At 53.5% G+C, this 18,006-nt stretch overlaps 7 protein-coding genes across 7 annotated transcripts; 2 read left to right on the top strand and 5 right to left on the bottom strand.

Annotated features, from left to right (window-relative positions):
• Positions 1 to 16: 16 nt before the first annotated feature.
• Positions 17 to 1,796, top strand: N7510_003390 (DUF890 domain protein; the record flags this gene model as incomplete). Its single annotated transcript, XM_056975317.1, has 10 exons — positions 17 to 96; positions 149 to 193; positions 253 to 328; positions 382 to 392; positions 446 to 544; positions 595 to 668; positions 722 to 851; positions 901 to 991; positions 1,049 to 1,312; positions 1,365 to 1,796. 10 exons carry the CDS (start codon positions 17 to 19, stop codon positions 1,794 to 1,796), a joined length of 1,302 nt encoding a protein of 433 aa, XP_056835273.1.
• A 172-nt stretch (positions 1,797 to 1,968) lies between these two features.
• N7510_003389 (tetratricopeptide repeat protein) lies at positions 1,969 to 4,791 on the bottom strand (the record flags this gene model as incomplete). The annotated part of the gene is made up of 1 exon (XM_056975316.1): positions 1,969 to 4,791. The coding sequence occupies one exon, from the start codon at positions 4,789 to 4,791 to the stop codon at positions 1,969 to 1,971; it is 2,823 nt and encodes a 940-aa protein (XP_056835272.1).
• Positions 4,792 to 5,065: 274 nt separating this feature from the next.
• Positions 5,066 to 6,668, bottom strand: N7510_003388 (glycoside hydrolase family 5 protein; the record flags this gene model as incomplete). Its single annotated transcript, XM_056975315.1, has 4 exons — positions 5,066 to 5,731; positions 5,791 to 6,171; positions 6,244 to 6,508; positions 6,571 to 6,668. 4 exons carry the CDS (start codon positions 6,666 to 6,668, stop codon positions 5,066 to 5,068), a joined length of 1,410 nt encoding a protein of 469 aa, XP_056835271.1.
• A 493-nt stretch (positions 6,669 to 7,161) lies between these two features.
• N7510_003387 (uncharacterized protein) lies at positions 7,162 to 8,358 on the bottom strand (the record flags this gene model as incomplete). Its single annotated transcript, XM_056975314.1, has 1 exon — positions 7,162 to 8,358. One exon carries the CDS (start codon positions 8,356 to 8,358, stop codon positions 7,162 to 7,164), a length of 1,197 nt encoding a protein of 398 aa, XP_056835270.1.
• Positions 8,359 to 8,960: 602 nt separating this feature from the next.
• N7510_003386 (putative APSES transcription factor (MbpA)) lies at positions 8,961 to 11,617 on the bottom strand (the record flags this gene model as incomplete). Its single annotated transcript, XM_056975313.1, has 3 exons — positions 8,961 to 9,640; positions 9,692 to 11,345; positions 11,405 to 11,617. The coding sequence occupies 3 exons, from the start codon at positions 11,615 to 11,617 to the stop codon at positions 8,961 to 8,963; spliced, it is 2,547 nt and encodes an 848-aa protein (XP_056835269.1).
• A 343-nt stretch (positions 11,618 to 11,960) lies between these two features.
• N7510_003385 (uncharacterized protein) lies at positions 11,961 to 13,007 on the top strand (the record flags this gene model as incomplete). Its single annotated transcript, XM_056975312.1, has 1 exon — positions 11,961 to 13,007. The coding sequence occupies one exon, from the start codon at positions 11,961 to 11,963 to the stop codon at positions 13,005 to 13,007; it is 1,047 nt and encodes a 348-aa protein (XP_056835268.1).
• An 878-nt stretch (positions 13,008 to 13,885) lies between these two features.
• N7510_003384 (GPI inositol-deacylase) lies at positions 13,886 to 17,332 on the bottom strand (the record flags this gene model as incomplete). The annotated part of the gene is made up of 1 exon (XM_056975311.1): positions 13,886 to 17,332. One exon carries the CDS (start codon positions 17,330 to 17,332, stop codon positions 13,886 to 13,888), a length of 3,447 nt encoding a protein of 1,148 aa, XP_056835267.1.
• Positions 17,333 to 18,006: the final 674 nt, after the last annotated feature.

Here is an 18,006-nt window from a genome sequence, read left to right as displayed (position 1 = left end):
GGGTGGTCTAAGAAACATGCAGTCTGCGCGCAACCTTTACAAGAACGACGTTGATTTCGCAGCACTGGCTTTGCAGTCCCCCGACTTTGCCAAGCAGTATGTGAACATTCGATGCGCCGCGGAGATGCCATTACTGAAAGTAAAACAGTGTGAAAGACGGCAAAGTGGACTTCAATGATCCACAAGCTGTACGGTAAGACGGAAACTCAATCCCCCCCAGCACTCGGGATAAGCATCTAATTCCCACGACAGCCAGTTGACCACCAGCCTGCTTCAGCAAGATTTCAAACTCAAGGTCGAGGCCCCAGATGATAGATTGTGTCCACCGGTAAGAAATACAATATTTTAATCAAACGAAACGTTCTACTAACCGCCATGCAGGTTCCCAACAGGTGCGTTGAGATTTGCAACAAAACATCCTGAAACAGCATCTCTGATGATATAGACTCAATTATATTCTGTGGTTGCAAGATCTGCTCGACTCTACCGACGGAACGCTGCGAGATGAATATGACTGTGAACGCGAGGTGATTGGCTTAGATATGTACGCCAACCCACTGAGAGATATCCACTCCATTCTCTGACTTGTTCTAGTGGAACTGGCTGTTGTAGTATCTACCCACTGCTGGGCTGCACACTTCGACCACGGTGGCGATTTATTGCAACTGGTAAAATCTCTGGCAACAAGCTACTTTAGCTATATACTGATCAGCCTTTGCAGATATCGATGCGAACAATGTACGCACCGCAAAACACAACGTGACTCTGAACAATCTTGAATCTCGTATTCGCGTCATTGAATCCCGTATTGAAGATCCCCTTATTCCCGTCAAGGAGCTTAGTGATGAAACGTACGTGAAACCTGAATCTTTCTCCATTCTCCTATTAACCACCAACCAGCTTCGACTTCACCATGTGCAACCCCCCATTCTACTCGTCCCGGGACGAGCTTATTCACTCTGCCGAACTCAAAGCCCGTCCTCCATTCTCGGTATCTCACTTTAATCATATCTAAATACATGCATCTCATATACTGAACATTTTACAGGCATGCACCGGCGCCGAGATAGAAATGGTCACTCATGGAGGTGAGGTAGCCTTCGTCACACGCATGCTTGAAGAAAGTTTACGATTACGTGACCGTGTGCGGTGGTACACGTCAATGTTGGGCAAACTGAGCAGTGTTTCTGTCATTGTCGAGAAATTGATGAAGCATGAAAATCACAACTACGCCGTCACCGAGTTCGTGCAGGGAAGCAAGACGAAGCGCTGGGCTGTGGCGTGGTCTTGGGGTGACCGTCGGCCGTCTATGGTGAGAACTAGCTCTATCAACAAGTGGATTGTGCCTGCTAACATTTTTCTAGGCTGTGGCACGCGGTATACCGGGATTCCCAAAACACCTCCTCCCCTTTCCTGCAGAGTACACTTTTACAATAAACCCCGAAGCATCAATTGATGACACTGGCACCGCTATAGATGCGGAGATGGGCTCACTTCCCTGGTTCTGGACCTGGGATCGTTCATTGTGTGCCGGAGCTGGATTCGCGACTGAGAATGTCTGGTCTCGACAGGCTCGTCGGAAGATGAAGCTTGCTGGCCAAGATGGAGCTGCAGTCAAGCCTACCAGTATTCCAGACGAAGTGGCACTTGGTGTTCGTGTGCAGGCAAGACTTGTTATTGGGCAGAACCCGGCAAGTAAAGAGGTGCAGGTGCTGATATGCTGGATCCAGGGGACGGATAGTGTGCTTTTTGAGAGCTTTTGTGGGATGCTTAAGCGGAAGTTGAATGCGAGTTGATTCATGACTGCATGCAGATAGTAATTGAGCTCTGTGAGCCAAAAATACTCTCTGCTATCAAATAGAATCTGATAATTTACAAAAGCCCATTGCGAGCTTTAAATCGCCAATTGTTCTTTAGTCTATCACTGCAAAGATTATATTCACACATGCCCATCCACCATCTCACGCGCTAATTCCCAGTCACCTCCGCCTGCAACTCCTTCAACCGATTCCACCCATCCGAGTCCTCCCAAAAGTCCTTCCCTTTACCCAAAATACTTCGAACAGCACTCCTCGCCTTGAACCGCCAGTCCTTAGCGACCATCTCCGCCTCCGCATCACCCTCAACCTTCTGGTCCTCGCGATCCATCGGACCGTATCGGGCATATCCATCACGAACAAGCTTCTCCGTCGCACGAACAACATCAAGCCAGGGCTTCTCGTCGCCCATTTGGAACGCGCCCTGGACAGACGCGGCGACTGTTGCGCGCCATGCTTTCTCGTGGGCCTCGAGGGCGCGGAAGGGGCGGTTGCGCCAGAATTCAACGCGGGAGACGAGGAGCCACAGGACTGATGAGTGGGTGATCAATGGAACGATTTTATCGTCGATCAGGGACAGGATCTGGCCTGCGATTGTGCCGGTGCGGACCATAGGCGCGGAGTTGAGATCTTCTGATGGGATGAGGAGAGAGTCGTAGTCGAAGGTGGTGACCATGAAGTCGATGAGCATGCCCAGGATGGGTAGATCAATGCACTTTTCGCCCTTCTTGGATCCAAGAAGCTCAACTATACGCTTCTGAGCGGCGATCACTTCGCGGAATGGGGTGACTGGCGGCGGGATTGCTGCGGCGACTGTTAGGACATTATCCCAGACCCGGGCATCGTTGTTTTTGAGTTGTGCTGCACGTTGCAGGGCTGCCAGAGCCTCGCGTTGGCGCTTGTACGGGTCTGTCTCGGCGGGGGATTCGGATTCGCCATCATCGGTTTCGCTGATCACAGTGTCAGGCGTGACTTCGGGAGCAGGGATACGAAGCATGGCTACAGCAAGATTGCTCCATGCCTCGCCATCAGTATCGTCAAGTTGGACAGTGAAGGTAAAGGAGTCAACCGCAGCGTCCCATCGCTGGAGCTCGAGCTGGACACATCCAAGGGCGAACCAGGCCCCATGGTTCAGCCGGTTGATATGCAGACTCTTCCGATAGGCAGCCTCGGCCTTCTCTAGCTCTGGCGGTGTAAGGGTCAAATAGTGGCGCGCCAGAGACCGTTGAGCGCGAGCGTATCGCTGTCCTGAAACCTCCCAGGCACGCTCATACATCTTCTCATCCTTATCGATATCTCCAAGAATGCAAAACAAGCGTGGTGCCTCTGCGGGTAGGGGTGACCGCTCCGGCCCATCGAACGGTTCACTGTCGTCGTCCTCGTCGGGGCCGGACGCGTGGTAAAGTTGGCGGCGCACGATGCTCTTGGCTTTGCCTTCTCGCTCGGTTGCAGCGTAGCACAAAGCAACCTCTGCCCACATCTGGAGCCGCTCATAGATCTCAAGAGCAGTACGCAGACCCCCCAGATCAACCCAACGCTTGGCTAGCTCGGCCTCGAGGTCCCATCGTGTTGAGAAGTTGAGAAGCCAAATATACTCCAATCTGTCAGCAGCAGGGGCCGACTCCGACTGTTCAGGTCGGGGCAGGAATGTAGAAGGTTCAGCGGATGGTTGTTGTGCCGCCGAATCGTTCGTCGCAGTATCTGCAAGGACCTGGTCTACAAGAGCTTGCATCTGCAGCACGGATCTCTCCACCGTCCGGGAGCGGAATCCCTCAACACGGCTGCGAACAAGCAGAGCCTGTGTGTAGATCTGCCAGTTGGAGCTGCCGCCTTCAAGCACCCGGGTAGCGTAGGGGGCTGTTTCTTCACGGGTCAGGCCGTTCTCGGGAGAAGTGTTGGTAATAGCAGAGACCAGAGCCAACAATAGAGCCGAGTCCACCGGGTTGAGAATTGGCTGGTTATTGGCATCCACAGACGCCAGAGTCGGCGAGAGCTCCTCCTGGACCGAGACTGTTGTTTGGGTGCTATTTTCCGAGAAGGAGATAGCTTCAAGAAGGGTATCGTCGTTCAAATCCAATTTCTCCGGACCCGATGACTTTGCAGTATCGGATGCCTCGTCCGCACTCTTAGCCAGAACCACCAGCTGGCTGGTATCACGTTCCTGGAACTTTGTCCGCTTGCCCATCTTGCCCGTCAAAGCGAACTCAAACTGCCGTACCTTGGCAGACTGCTCAATATCACTGCGGGCTTTGGCATCAAAGCCGTGATGCGTGTGCACCAACGATCGCTCCAGCAGGAACCGACCCTGTTCGTCCGCACTCAACTCAGCCTTCGCCAGTTCGTCTAGATCCTTGTATATCAATTCCTGCAGTGTGCCTGTGACTTCGGAAAGCATTTTCTGGTGGAGGAAGTTGACGCGCATGCGTGCTGTCTTTGACACAATCGGGCCTTCGAGGCTTGCGTCTACCAATATCGCTTTGGCAATAGAGAACAGCTCCGCGTTCGGGGTGAGTATGTAGGCCGCTTCACCGTCGATTGAAAGGTCTCGAAGAATCTTCTCTCGGACAGTCCGCAAGGTAGCTTTATCGGATCGCAGCGCAGCTGGCAAAGCCACCTCCGCCGGGTTAAAGTCGAGAGGTGGACCGGTGACATTAGACTGTAAGAAGGCGAACAGAGCAGCCAGACCAAGATGGAGAATCTGCGATTGTGTTTGTTCAACGGTCAACCCATCGTTGGCAGTTTGCTGAAGCGACCGAGCCTTCCCTGCCACAAATTGGGTGTAGGAGATATCGGCGCTCGCGAGCTTTGTGACGGCCTCGTTGTCAGACGCATCGTGACCCAGAACCTTCTTGGCGAGTGGGAGTTCGAATATCGGGACGAGGTTTTCGGAGGTCAATCGAATGGGATCGTACCGATCTTTGAGGGGAGAAGCCGCGTCAAAGACGCTGTTCAGCGAGGCAGGAGAGTCGGCCATCGCGTCGACCGTGAAAGTGTTGTGGGCGTTCGTTAGGTTCCAGGCTGAATAGACAGGGAGATAGATCAGGCGAGATTATTGCGGTCAGCACCCGACCGAGCCTCTATTAGACAAGCCTGGTCGTCCAGAGAATGTGGTGGAATTTCACCCCGCGATCTTTTTCTGCATTTTTTTATCGATAACGTGGTGTTAAGCAAAGTGGGTGGCAATACATAACCATGACCATTATCGCCAGATGTTTCGCTCTATCTCCACGCACTATACTGATGAACTTCTACTGCCTCACCCTCGCATGCTCCTTCAGGATCTGATTCAATCCCTCACGCTGCACACACTGATCAAAATGGAAACTGCGCGCCAGTTCTTCCAGGTCCTCTTTCTCCATCCCCTGAAACAAAGCCGCAAACTCATCCACAAACGTACCCGCCAAGAAGCAGTTGAACACATTCCGCATAACATGCATTTCCGTGTTCCAGGAGGTCGGATAAGTAGTTTTCGCAGTTGGACTAACCTTATCAATCCAGTTAATAAGAGGCTGGAATGCAGCCTCCGGCTCAGCAGCAGGACGGCGGCCCCATTTGTCCAGCCAGAAATCCTTCTTCTTCTCCAGGAAGGGCTTGATAGTTTGGTTCCATTTGCTTTGCGGGTTGGTATAAATCATGCCTTGCAGACCAATATCCTTATACAGCCAGATAGACCAGTGGATCTGGTGCTTGTCATAGATGTGCAGCTGGTCGCCGAGCAAGTTGTAGCGCTCTTGATTGATTGTCTCGGCGTCGGTATCGAGAGCTGGGTCGGCATATACAGGACCAAACTCGCCGTTCCAGACTGGTGTAGCATGTTCGCTCATGAACTGCGCTTTGCGGGAGTACTGGCTCTCGAGATTCTGTTTTTGGTCTGGCGTGCCCTTGTATCGGTCCCCAGTGGGGAATCCCATGGACTGGATAAATCAGAACCCCAAAACCCTCGGATATATGGTACAGTAGATATCTCACTCACCGAATAATCATGCATGGCATAAACACAGTTCGGGAGCACGGTGTCGAAACCTCTCCACTCCATCGCGAACGTATTCCCATCCAGCCAGAGAATATGGTCCGGATCGACCTTGCGAATCGCCTTCTCGATCCGCGCATAGAACGCCGGCAGCCGCACATGCTCCGGATCACAGGGCTCATTAAGCGGGTTGTATCCGGCAACCCAGTGGTTCCCTTTATACCGCGCAGCGATCTGCTCCCACAGCCACACCGTGCGGTCCTGGTGATCCTTGTAGTCCCAGAAAGCGGCATAGCTAGTCGGGTTGTCAGAATGCCAGTCTGGGTTCTGGCCGCCAGGCACGGCATGCATATCCAGAATGGTGTAGATACCGTGCTTGGCGCACTATACATTTAAACTCGAGGGTCAGTCCATGTTCGTTCAACTTGTAAGTGTCACAGCACACGATGTACTAACCAGGTCAACCACCCGATCCAGATGCTTAAACCCAGACTCTTTCAGCACACGTGGGTTCATGTCATCTTCAAAATGGCGGTAGTTGAAGGGTAGTCGGAGGCAATTCAGACCCAGCTCCGCGAAGAATTTGGCGTCGGCATCGGTGAAGAAGTATTCTAGCCATTTGTCGAAAAAGAATTCGTATTTCTCCGAGCCAAGCACTTTGCGCATTGCAGCGCGGTGCTGTGATTCGTGTCCCGCGAACCCGGTGATGAAATTCTCCATACTTGTATTGATCGTCAGAAGAGTGGGGAGCGGGGGTTATTCAAGATGTACTAGAAGACTCACTTCATCCACCCACCGATGGCAGCTCCTCGCAGGACAACGGCGTTTCCGTTCTGGTCGACGACATTGTCGCCCTTTACGCGCAGGTAACCAGTGGCCATTTTGTATAGTGCTGTTTCAGGAAAAGGCTGGCAGCGACTCTAATCAATTATTCCCTCTCGTTCACCGAATGAAAAAGAACCCCGCTACTCGTAGCTGGCACCACAGGTTTAAATAGTAGGTTCACTCGGCAGACATTTTAACCGCAGCCGCGGGGATGATGTTGTCTGTGTACCACAGGTCGGCAATGGGGTAAATGGGCACCGGGGAAGCTTGGTCGCTCTAAGTATAGACCCTAATCCAATTGCATGTCGACCCGGGTAATCTCCTCGCCCATTTAGCCAGATATCGCAGTCCAAGCCTCCCAGGCCCATTAACTATTGGAGCAAGATTTACAGAGAGCTGCACAGTGCAAATCTAATCTGAATCTTGTATTTTGATTTGAATAAAATGAAATATGCAGGAACATGATTGCCAGCTGACTCCAACCCAACTCCAAATGCTAATGCTAATGCAAAGAAAGAACCGCCACACTCCCACCCATAACTTGAAAATCTAGCCTGAACCTTCAATAACAACCCCACAATTCCCATTCGACACTTGTATTGGACCACCGCTCTCGCCCTGCACCACAAGCGCGTTCGCATAGTTCGACCCAGAGCACTTCCTCGAGTTAACCAAGTAGCAGTACCCGACCCCAAATGTGCTGAATGCGCAACTATCATCCTGTATACAGCTCACGCAGCAGTCATACGCCGAGCTCGCATCGCCTGTTAGCAATGTACTGCCCGGGATCTGCGCAGGTGTCCATAAAACTTGGGTGATATATTCACCGGCTGCGGAGCCGAAGTCCGATGATAGTGGTGAGCCAGCGATGTTGGGAGTTGCGCAGGCAGCGTAGAAAGATGCTGTACTTGATGCTGTTACTGTGTTTGTTGGTGTGAGTGTTATTGTTGATGGTTGGAGGGTTGTTGTCGGGGATAGGGTTGATGTGGTTGTGTAGATGAAAGTTGATGAGATTGCTGAGGGGATTATGGTGGATGTAGCTGTGATGACGCTGGTTGTTCTGGTGGTGATTCTTGATGCAGGTACTGTTTTGGTGATTGGTTTGCCGACAACGATCTCGATGATGGTGGTTTCGATGACTGTTTCTTCTATACACTTCACAGCCTGCGGATGCCGCAGGTCTTTCAAGCCAATAGATCTTGACCGGTGGCGGTCGAGCTCTCGTTTGATGAGCTCTTGTTTGATTGACGCCACTGCCGTGTCCGTTGGAAGAGTAGATGCAATCGGCAAGAAGCCGCCTGAAGCTTCGATGGTCGATGTCGACGTGACGGTTGTCGTAACGTCTGTTGAGACGGTGCTCGAGATAGCGGACGGAGTCAGAGACACAGCGTCCGTCTCAAACTCGGTCGAAGTGACGGAGATGACATCGGTATTCGCGGCGGCAGTGACATAGAGCGTAGACGATACGAAATCCGTCTCAGTCACAGTTACGGGCTTGAGCTTCCTAGTGGTTGTGAAATGTATGGTTGACAACAAGGTAATCGGATGCGGGATCGTCCTCGTCTTCTCGACCGTCAAAGTAGGAACATGGCCATGGGGCTCAAACTGGCCCAACTCCGTGTGCCGAGCGCGCACCGTCGAAGTGTGAGTCTGAGTCCTCCGCTCATACGGATCATGGAGCCTTGGCGCGCCCTCTACGCTCGCACAGAGCCCGGCGAGCAGAGAGAGAAAGCCAGCGACACGCATGGCCGTCCGTACGGAAATGATGATTGCCCAAACGCACCGTCAGATTATGCAGAGCTATTGACCTATTTATTATTCTTACTTATGTGTATCTCATCTCATCGCTTTAGATTGCCATCTTAATTTTGTGTCTCGGTCTGACCGTCTCCAACACGAACTAGGGTCCTCTTGGCAATGGTCAGCTTAACCCGAACTTCGAGTGGTGGCGCTGGGCTCCGCATTGGCGTTCAATAGTCGGGTTGTATTGGGGGGTACCACCTAACGCTCCTCTGGATTATTCTCCGAATTCAGGGTAACATGATCGCGACATGAAAGGTAATCATGAGACATTGTATTTTGTGGTCTAGATCACGTTTACTACACCGGGAGTTATCCGGTAATGAGGGGAACCCGGAAAAGACACTGCTGACAATGTACACACAAACGTTCATTCACAAGCGTAAGCACAAGACGCGCCAAGTGAACCATTGGCGAGGTCTCTCAGGGTATTCATATCACACACATAGGTCGAATGCATCAACGCCGCCCAGCCAGACCACCACTCGGACGCCCGGAGAAAAAAAAAGTAGGAAAAAAAGGTACAGTTAAGTTAACAGATGACACCTTCACCAGTCCTGTCCACGATCTCGCATGAGGATCTCAATCGCCTCGTCCTCCGGGACTGGATTATCGTTCAGCTCCTTGACACATTGGGTCAGACCCTCTGCTGCCTCGTCTACCTGCTCCGCTGTCCACCCCGTGCATGCCATGACCATGCGGCGGTAGTTTTGGCCGAGCACGGCGTTCTTAGCTTTCAGACCGTCAACCTCTGCCAAAACCTCAGCATTGAATTCTTTGTAGCACTTGTCGCGATGCGTAAGCACAGCCTCGGCTGGCAAGGAGGTTAGGAATGCAGTCTGCTCTGTGGAAAACCCAGAGGCCGGGTCAAATGTGTCGGAGAATAAGGTCTCGAAAACGGTAATGTCAATCCCAGAGTCTTGGTCGGCATCACCCACAACAGCATTCCTAGACGGATCACACCCATCAATATTTTTGATGGTGGTGAACAAGACCTCTGAAGACCGCTCCAGGTTCTTGATACGCCGGTCACACTCCACTCGATCTGAGGACTTGCGTTTAAGCTCATCCAACTGCTTCTGCTCGATCTGTCGGGCCTTGGCCGCTTCGCGGATCTTTGCATGCCAGTGATCGAATTTCTCTTGTTTCTGGGAGACGCTCGAGGCAAGCTTTCGGTCTATACCACCAAGGGCCTCTTCGACCATCGCGCTGATCTGGGACATCGTCGCTGGACAAGTTATTAGAAAGTGGCATGGGTTTGTCAGAGAGGAAAGCTTACCATCGAGAATCTCTTTCTTGGATTTTGCCAGCTGATCAATGAACGTGTCGCTCCGACCTGACGCTTGCTGGGACTGCGAGGCGCCATCAACCATATCGACACCAACCCCATAATCCGCCGGGCGAAGGCCAGTATGATTGGGGATATGAGGGTCTGCGCCTACTTCCAGAAGCTGCGGGACAAGTACTGAGCGAGCTCGTCCCGCCAAATTGAGGGCAGTGTCACCTTGGTCATCACGTAGATTGACGATCTCCGAGATGAAGCGCCCCAAGGAGATCACATCGGGGTTGTGGGATCCGTTCGTCGCGGAGTCCCCGTTTGTGGTTGACACGATGCCACCATGGCGCACAATGAATTCCAGTAGTGACTCGAGGTAATGTTTTGCAGATACATGGCCACCACCGCCCGTAGCCGCCATCATGGCGATATGATGCAGAATGGTTCGTCCGCTGTAGTCGACCATGTCGATCGTCGGCGCGAGCACCTGCAGCAAACGAGGGAAACTGCGGTAATCAAGATTGTTCCTTGTCCCCACGGACTTTTGCAGGGCCGTCTCACCGGCACCATTAGTCCGCGAAATATTGACCCCTTTGGCGACAAGTGCATTGACCAGTGGCATCCGCGCAAGCATCGCAGCCCAATGCAGGGCGTTGTTTCGATACTCATCCAGAGGAATCTCGAGGTCATATCCAGTCAGCTGCACCAGAGCTGGGTGGTTCGAGAAATCCTTCGCTCGCTTGTCAAGGAATAAGGTCATGATCAACTTCATCTTCTGGAATCTTTCTGGGGTCGACGCTGGGGCCAGTGTCTCGAGACCGCGTTTTTGGCCATTGTCTGGTGGGGGTGGCGGAAGATCGATGTCTTGGTAGAAGGAGTCGTTGGGCTCTGTCGGCGTAGGCTCGTGCATGGAGAGGTTCGATGGCTCCCGGTGCAAACCAACCGGTAGTCCATGTTGTGATGCAGAACGCATGCGTTTGCGCGGCGGCTCTATCTGTTCATCGTGATCATCGGGACCCTGGTAGCGATTTTGTAGGCTCCCAAATCCACTGTCGGAAACACTGTACATGCTCTGCTGGCTGCTGAATGGCATAGACTCTTGGCTGTTCATCTGCTGCGAAGGCTTCCGAACCATACTAGGCCGACGACTGTTTGCATTGGGTGAATCAAATCGAGCCTTGCTGAGGGCATTGACAGCGGTTGCCGCGGTGCGCGAGATATTTTGGAAGAATGTGCCCTGCTGCGGCTGAGACATACTCCGGTTATCAACTCCACTGTACATCCTCTTCCGTTGAGCAGCCATCGCCTGTTCCTTTGTAGGCGTGTCCAGAGTCCCCTGTGAAGGGCCGCCGGTGCCATCGGGGCTCTGATCGTACTCCAGAAGTGGTCGCAGCATTTCTTCGACGTGGTACTCTCGGCACAATTCCACGCCTCGCTGGTAGTTGACCCATGTGCCTTGGTATTTCCCATAGCCTCCCTGTACCTTCTCGTGTTCACCGGCAGCGATCTCTTTCTCCAGGGTCTTGGTTCGTCTCGCTTTCACAACGCCCGCAACTTTCAGGATCTGGGTTGCGTTCAACCAGGAGTCGGACCGCCGCTTCATCACCGCGACGTTGTTAACTTCCATTTCGTAAACGGACACATTGGAATAGACAGCCTTGAAAGGAGGGTGATGGTCAGTAGAAGCGCATGCATTACTGGTTGGAGAAAACAAACCCGGTAGATCTGCGGCTTGTCGTAGTCATTTGAGCCATCGTATCCGCCGAAGCTACCCCGGGGCAGGCCGTTTGGAATGCCGAAGGAGGAGGTCTGCGATCCTCCTTTCGCGGGTGGCGGCGTGGCACGAGGAGTGGAGGAGAGGGATTGCGAGGCATTCAGCAGGTTATATGCCATGCCGTTCGACCCCGTACTGCTTTGTGAGTAGGACATTTGGGGTGAGGGCCGTCGGCATCGACTCGCTCGCTGGGTTGTGCGTGGCTGTGCGAGATGACGCGAGGAAAGGGATGGGCGCGTGTGGCTACCGCCCTAGACGTGGACCATTCACGGGAAAGAGCGAGCGTAGGGATAGACAGTGGTGTAAGACGTGACACCGTCAATAAGTGGTGCTACTGTAGTAAAATCTGTAGTAATACGGTTCTGTCGTAGTAGCCGTAAATGGGATTGGAGCGGGGGGGGGGAAGAGAGAAGGCGCGTCTCCCGTGACACGCAAAAGGGATTTTCGCGTTCTGCCGTTTTGGGCCGGACCTGGACTGACTTCGTTCTACCACAGATAATGCTCGGACGCGAACACCCCGAATACTGGCGAATCGTCCTCCGCACCCTACTGCGCGATGCATCCTACCTACCAGACCCCGTGGCCCGGCGCTACATGCACGACTGGATCGTACAGCGATTCCGCGCCGTCAGCCATCGCAAGCAGACCAAGGATACGCTCAAAGCCCTAGACAAAACCGCCCACGCCACAACACAATTGTTACGCAAAGCCCAAGTCGGCCGCTTGCGCTCGCTAACTAAAGTGCTATTCATGTCATACGGCCGTACGGGCAGACGACGGCATGAACTGCTAGCTGAAATGCTAGCGGAGCCCGTCCCCGCCGACACGGAGGCCGTGCGGGATGTGGTGATGAACAAGAAGACCGACTTCGGGGATGACTGGCGCCCGCCGGCTATTGTTATGGCGCTGCTCAAGTCCCAGATAAACAATCCAGAGATCCAGCAGCGCCGACCAAGACCGCAGGTCAAGACGCTTGCGCCTTCGATTCCCTCGCAGAATAGCTGGGCGCAGCCCGTGCCGCATGTTCGCAAGGTGAACCTTCGCCAAAAATGGTACCAGGATGTCCTCAATAGTCTTCTCCCTCCACTACCAGACGAAGTCCTGCGCACACTGGACGGCCTGGTGGACGGGACAATCCGATGGACCCGAGTGAAGCGGCGGACGCCAGCGAAACGGACCTTGCGGGAAGACACGGCCGACGAAAGTCTTTTCAAAGACCTAACACTCGGCCTGGCGAAGGAAGGCACCTTCGACCACGAAGGCGGACGCGCACACGATATCAATTACCGATTCATGCGACATAACTGGCGACGGGTGTCGGCTCTCGTGCCGCGGATAAGCCGTGACGAGACGTGGAATAAGTGGGATATCTGGTGGGATCGACCCAAGCCCGCGGCGCAGTACGCGTTCACGCCCAAGGATTCTGCGAAGGATATACTCAGCAGGAAATATTCGGACGCGGAGCCGAAGGGTCACGCATATTTGCCAAGGCATGGAGTGGATGCTCCGGAGAAGAAGGGTGGCTGTAGAACTGCGAGTAAATGAGCTGGGTTCTACGGAGATGTTATTATATTAGTTTATTGTACATTAGAATTAATTATCCCAGGCAGTGCTGGACATAGGGGATATCTGCATAGCGAGAAAGGGTGATTGAAATCTATCAGAATTAACTCCGAGATCTATCTTCGTCTTCTTCTTCCCCGGCAATTTGCTTACGACAAGTGTCTTCAATCTACAATACTTGACGGAAGAAGATAAAGAATAGGAAAATTAAGTAGTAGGATACACCTCTATCTATCAACCACAACTAACTAACACGGAGAACAAAACAATCTTCTTCTCCGCCAACTCGCCATGCGCGCGCAGCTCGCATCGCAGTTAAAAAAACCGCTCTATGTTCAGGGGGTAAGAGAAACAGAAAACAGAAGCGAGAAGAAAATAAAAGAACAGAAGACAAAATTGGTATATACACCAGACCGTTTGGTGGGAAGATAGCAGCATCCCGGTGTCGAGTCGAAGGAATAGTAGCACCAGACGTCCCATGATGGAGTTAGACGGACAGACCAGCATGAGGGAACGGGACGAAAGATTGAGGGGTCGGGATGCAGGAGGAAAGGGACTGAAAGAGAAAAGAGGAAAGCTAGGAGATTGCTGGTGGGTAGAGAGGAGCGAGCCAGAGAGATAACTGGCCCTTTTCCGTCCCCCCTCCGTCCATCTGCCTTGTGTCTCATCTCAAAAGAGAGGAAGAACTCAATCATCCCGCCATCTGTACAAACAAGAAATGAAAAGGAACCATTATAACTCCATTCCCAGATGCGCAACACAACTCCATAGACGCAAAACAACGAAGGTAATGTAAGCAAAAAGGAGACTCGGAAAAGAAGAAAGAGGCAGAGAAAAATTAACATAGAAATAAAAAAAAATCATGGCTTCTTCTTGACGTGGCTACTCCCCGGTTCTGAAGGAGCGTATTCCTCGCCGTCGATAATGCGCCACAAGCGGCGCGGGGAAAGCTTGTTTCCGAATAAATAGAGACCCACGAACCAAGCAGCGAGCAGGTTGGCGAGGTGGTGGAGGAGGTAGGCGTAGGAGACTCCGTAGATCGCCGAGTAAATGGCGATAGCGAAGAAGATCATCGAAGTGACGTGCTTGAAGCGGGTGGTTATGCGAGGGATCATAGCTCCACTGGTCATGGTTTCTACCAAGATGAGGAAGGGCATTATGGAGAGGACATTATGGTGCGAGGAGAAGGGCATGAACCAGTGAACCACGAGATTGTGGGCCCAGACCAGGAGTACCAGGACGTTAATTGGTAAGACCCACAGCATCAGGATCAAGATCGAGTGCGCATAGTTGCCGAAATTGAGGTGGGATGCGGACTTGGTTTCTTTAGCGTGCCACTGTGCCCGGACGCATGTGGCTAGCTGCACGATACAGGCCACCATATAGGCGAATTGGTAGGGGATGATGGTTGAGACGAGAAGCAGGAGGACCGCCGTGTGGATGATACGCCGTCGGGGAGTGGGCGGGCTGAAAATCGGCAGGTTCCTAGTGATGCAATTAGCAAAAGTCCATCCAAAGGAATAGTACTCGGCATACGCTCGTTCCTCACGGCGGATATAGCCCGATTTGCTGTGTAGGACCCCATAGGCCAGAGAAAAGATGTTGACAATGGCCAGAGCCAAGTAATTAACAACGACGCAGGCGCCAACGCTGATGAGACCGAAGATCGGAACCAGAAACCAGAAGAACGTATCTTGAGATCCCAGCAACAGGTCATTTTTCGTAAAGTCGATGGGAGTCTCGGTGGAGTTCGTCCGCCAATGGAATGGGTCGTCCGTTGGAGGGAGAGTCTGATGACTAGCCAGTGAGGAAGCAAGCAGTGACATGGCGACCAGCAAAAGTGGAAGCGAGGACCGGATGGAACGGTCCAGGGCGTCGGTGAAGGGAACGAAATATCCCGACTCATCGTAAATTTGGAACTGCTTGCGAAGCACAAGCGCCACAACCAGAAGCGGGAATGCAGCGAAGATAGTGCGGTACCGCATGACCAGCTCACCAAGACTGCTGGTGATGTCCACCTGTAGCGAGATGTCGACCGTCGAACCGGTGCTCGGGTCAGTCCAGAGCTGGAACGAGACACCATTCGAGGCAGCCTGGTCGCGGAGCGGCGGTGGCATGAATGGCGCCATGCCGTGGAGGTTGACATTGACATCATCGACGTTGACAAAGAACTTGGACTCGTGCGGGTCGCTAATGGATTGCCGCAAAAGCGGAGCGAACAACTCCTGGCTCTGGGGGTGTCGCGTGATCTTGAGCCGATAGTCAAGGAGACTGGAATGCAATGCCGGAATTCTCACTTCGGTGAGCATGGGCCGGTTTGCAGGAAGACGCATCTTCAGGCCGGCACTCAGCAGACCACCCAAGCCCACTTTGGCACGAATCATCGCATCCGAGCTGTCTGAAAACTCAGCCACCACAAATCCTTGAGTAGGGGCATTGGCTTTATCCACAACGGCGACAAACTGATGCTCGGCTAGGTCCTCGAGATCGTACTGAAGATACGAGAATGGCGGGTTGCGGTCGAATGGATGCTGCGATTGCCGCGTGGAAGCAGGCAGATGAATAGCATCGTCGGCGGCGCTCTTGCAAGCGAGGCGGGTCGAGCCCACAGTACCTCCCGAAAAATCCAAGTTCAGAGCGAAGACGGTTGACCGGCCATTGCTCAGTGGGAAGACGCTGCAAAAGAGCACTTCGAGGTTGCTATTCTTATCGAGTGGCTGATCCGTGAGCAACGTAAATTTCTTGCCCGATACGCCCTGAGGTGGGATGGGCAACATGCGCACATCTGGCCCATGCTGCTGGCCCAACTCGCGTAGGATCAGACGTTGGCCCTGGGCAAGTATCGTGTTTGCATTGTCCTCCAGAGTCAAGAGGGTGTTCGGTTCTTTCTGCGAGAGCGTCCTCTCCGCCACAGACTCAAGTCCAGTGAGATACCACTTCTTCAGCACCCGCATGCGTTCCGCTCGGGGCTTTGTCTGGCTCGGGCGCCGAGCATCAACAATATCAAACAGTGACTTGGTGATGGCCTTGCGGAACTGGTCACACCAAGTGATCGACAGGTGGTCCATGCCGATCCACACGTCTGGAATGGTGGAGGTGAACACGGTAAAGCCGTGCGTTTCGGGAACGAGAGAGGAAATGCTCGCGTAGTCCGAGGGCACCACGGTGTCACGCGAGCCACCCGCAATGGAAATCAGAGTAACGTGCCACAGGGGATTGTTGTTCGCCCAGGTCTGTGAGTAGGCCTCGCGCCAGTAGTCGTTGATCTGTTTGTACGTGTGGACGATGTCCGAGTCAAAGGACACCGGGGGTTTCGAGTGCGGCGCCGACATGGTGATGATGGTATTGACTGAATTGGCTTGGTAATTGGCCATGGTCAGGGATGTTCGTGCCACAATGCCGCCCATGGAATGCCCGATGAGAACGACCGCGCTGGGGTCGGGTAGCCCGGGATCGCGCCGCGACCGCCGGGGGTCATGATAAAGTGACAGAATGTACGCGATGGCTTCGTTCACGTACTCGGCCTGGTCCAGCAATGTCTGCCCGTGAAACGCCGCCATGTCTTCGTTGAAATCCACCATGAAAAAATCCAAGCTGCGCGCGCCCGCCCCAATCCGGTCCTCGTCGTGCCGCACCACATCATAGAAGTATCGGGAGGCCTCGGCGGCCAGTGACCGGACCTGTCGATAGCTGCCGGCGTTGCCGGGAAGAAACAAGACCGGCACGCCGTTCAATCCGATGTTATCCTGGGTGTAAGGGTCCACGCCCTCCTCACGGTACAAGTAGAGGTTGTATTTGCTGGCGAACCGCGTGTGCTCCGTGTCAAAATCCAACATCTTGATAAACGTCGGGCTCATCATAGGCACGCCGCAGCCATTGCTTCCGACCTGGCGACCGGCGAACGACCGAACAATCGAGATGAGAAACGCGATCGCGACGCAGGTAGTGAAGGCCGTGAGGATGGAGCTGGACCAGGGACTACGCAGGCGAGACTGTCTCCAGCGGCGGCCATCGGGGGAAGGGGCCTCCATTGGAAGCCGGGGCGAGGCCAATGGCATGGTTTTAGTATCGTTGGACGGATGGGAGGACGGCGTGCGCCACATGCTTGAATTCCGGGAGCGCGGCGTCGAGCTGCCGTCGCGGCGAGTGTCGAAGGAGGTGCCTCGGGGGGCTATCTGCGACCGCGATTTCTCGTTGGCGGAGTCGTTGGAGTTGGAGCCATGGTCGTCCGAGGAGGGAGGTGTGGTGGTGCGAGAGGCTGAATCCTCGTCGTCCGCGACAGGGGAGCCAGACGAGCGTCTGTGCATTTGAGGGAGGCGGAGCCGGGACTCATCCAGCGCCCACGGACTCTCTCTTGGCAAGGGGGAGCGATCGCACAGGGAGGAGGAAAGGGTGGAGGCGGGAGGAAGGGAGGAATGTGGGAGTGGAATGGGTGAGTTGAGTGAAGATGAAGTCTCGGGGGAGAGAGAAACTTGGCACTGGACGGCGGGTCGGGAGACTAGTACTACGCTACCGGCTGCGTTTGTTAACCAGACGAGAGGCTTCCTTGTTAAACACTCAACTCTTTTTTAGTTCGGCTTCGGCTTTTCTACTATTCACTAGTCCTAAAATAATAATTTGCCTCCACCAATTCAGCGTGGCAGGTGAGACTACTTGAGGCGGCGCAAGACTGAGACACCGGCGAGATCGACGGATTAGTAACGGCCGGTCAAACACTGGACGCGTGTTGTGCAGGCTGGTATCTGCTGAGCAACCCACTTCGGGGAGGTACCTGCAGTTGCCGCCGTTCAACATACTGTTACGATGTATCTTATGGTAGGAAGAAAATGGCCTGAGTGGATATCCCCGTCCCCAAGTCGCACCCCCTACCTGCTGGGCAGTCATGGATACTGTAGGCTTTCGAAATGAGAGCACATAATATCGCGAGATGAGTGCATTTAGCCAGCAGATGGCGTGCTAGAGAACACGGCACGACGTAAGT

This window comes from Penicillium lagena (genome assembly GCF_028827675.1).
Source record: "Penicillium lagena strain IBT 129212 chromosome Unknown utg000002l_segment0_segment0, whole genome shotgun sequence".
Taxonomy (NCBI): Eukaryota; Fungi; Ascomycota; class Eurotiomycetes; order Eurotiales; family Aspergillaceae; genus Penicillium; species Penicillium lagena.
This window is presented reverse-complemented; position numbering and strand designations above follow the sequence as displayed.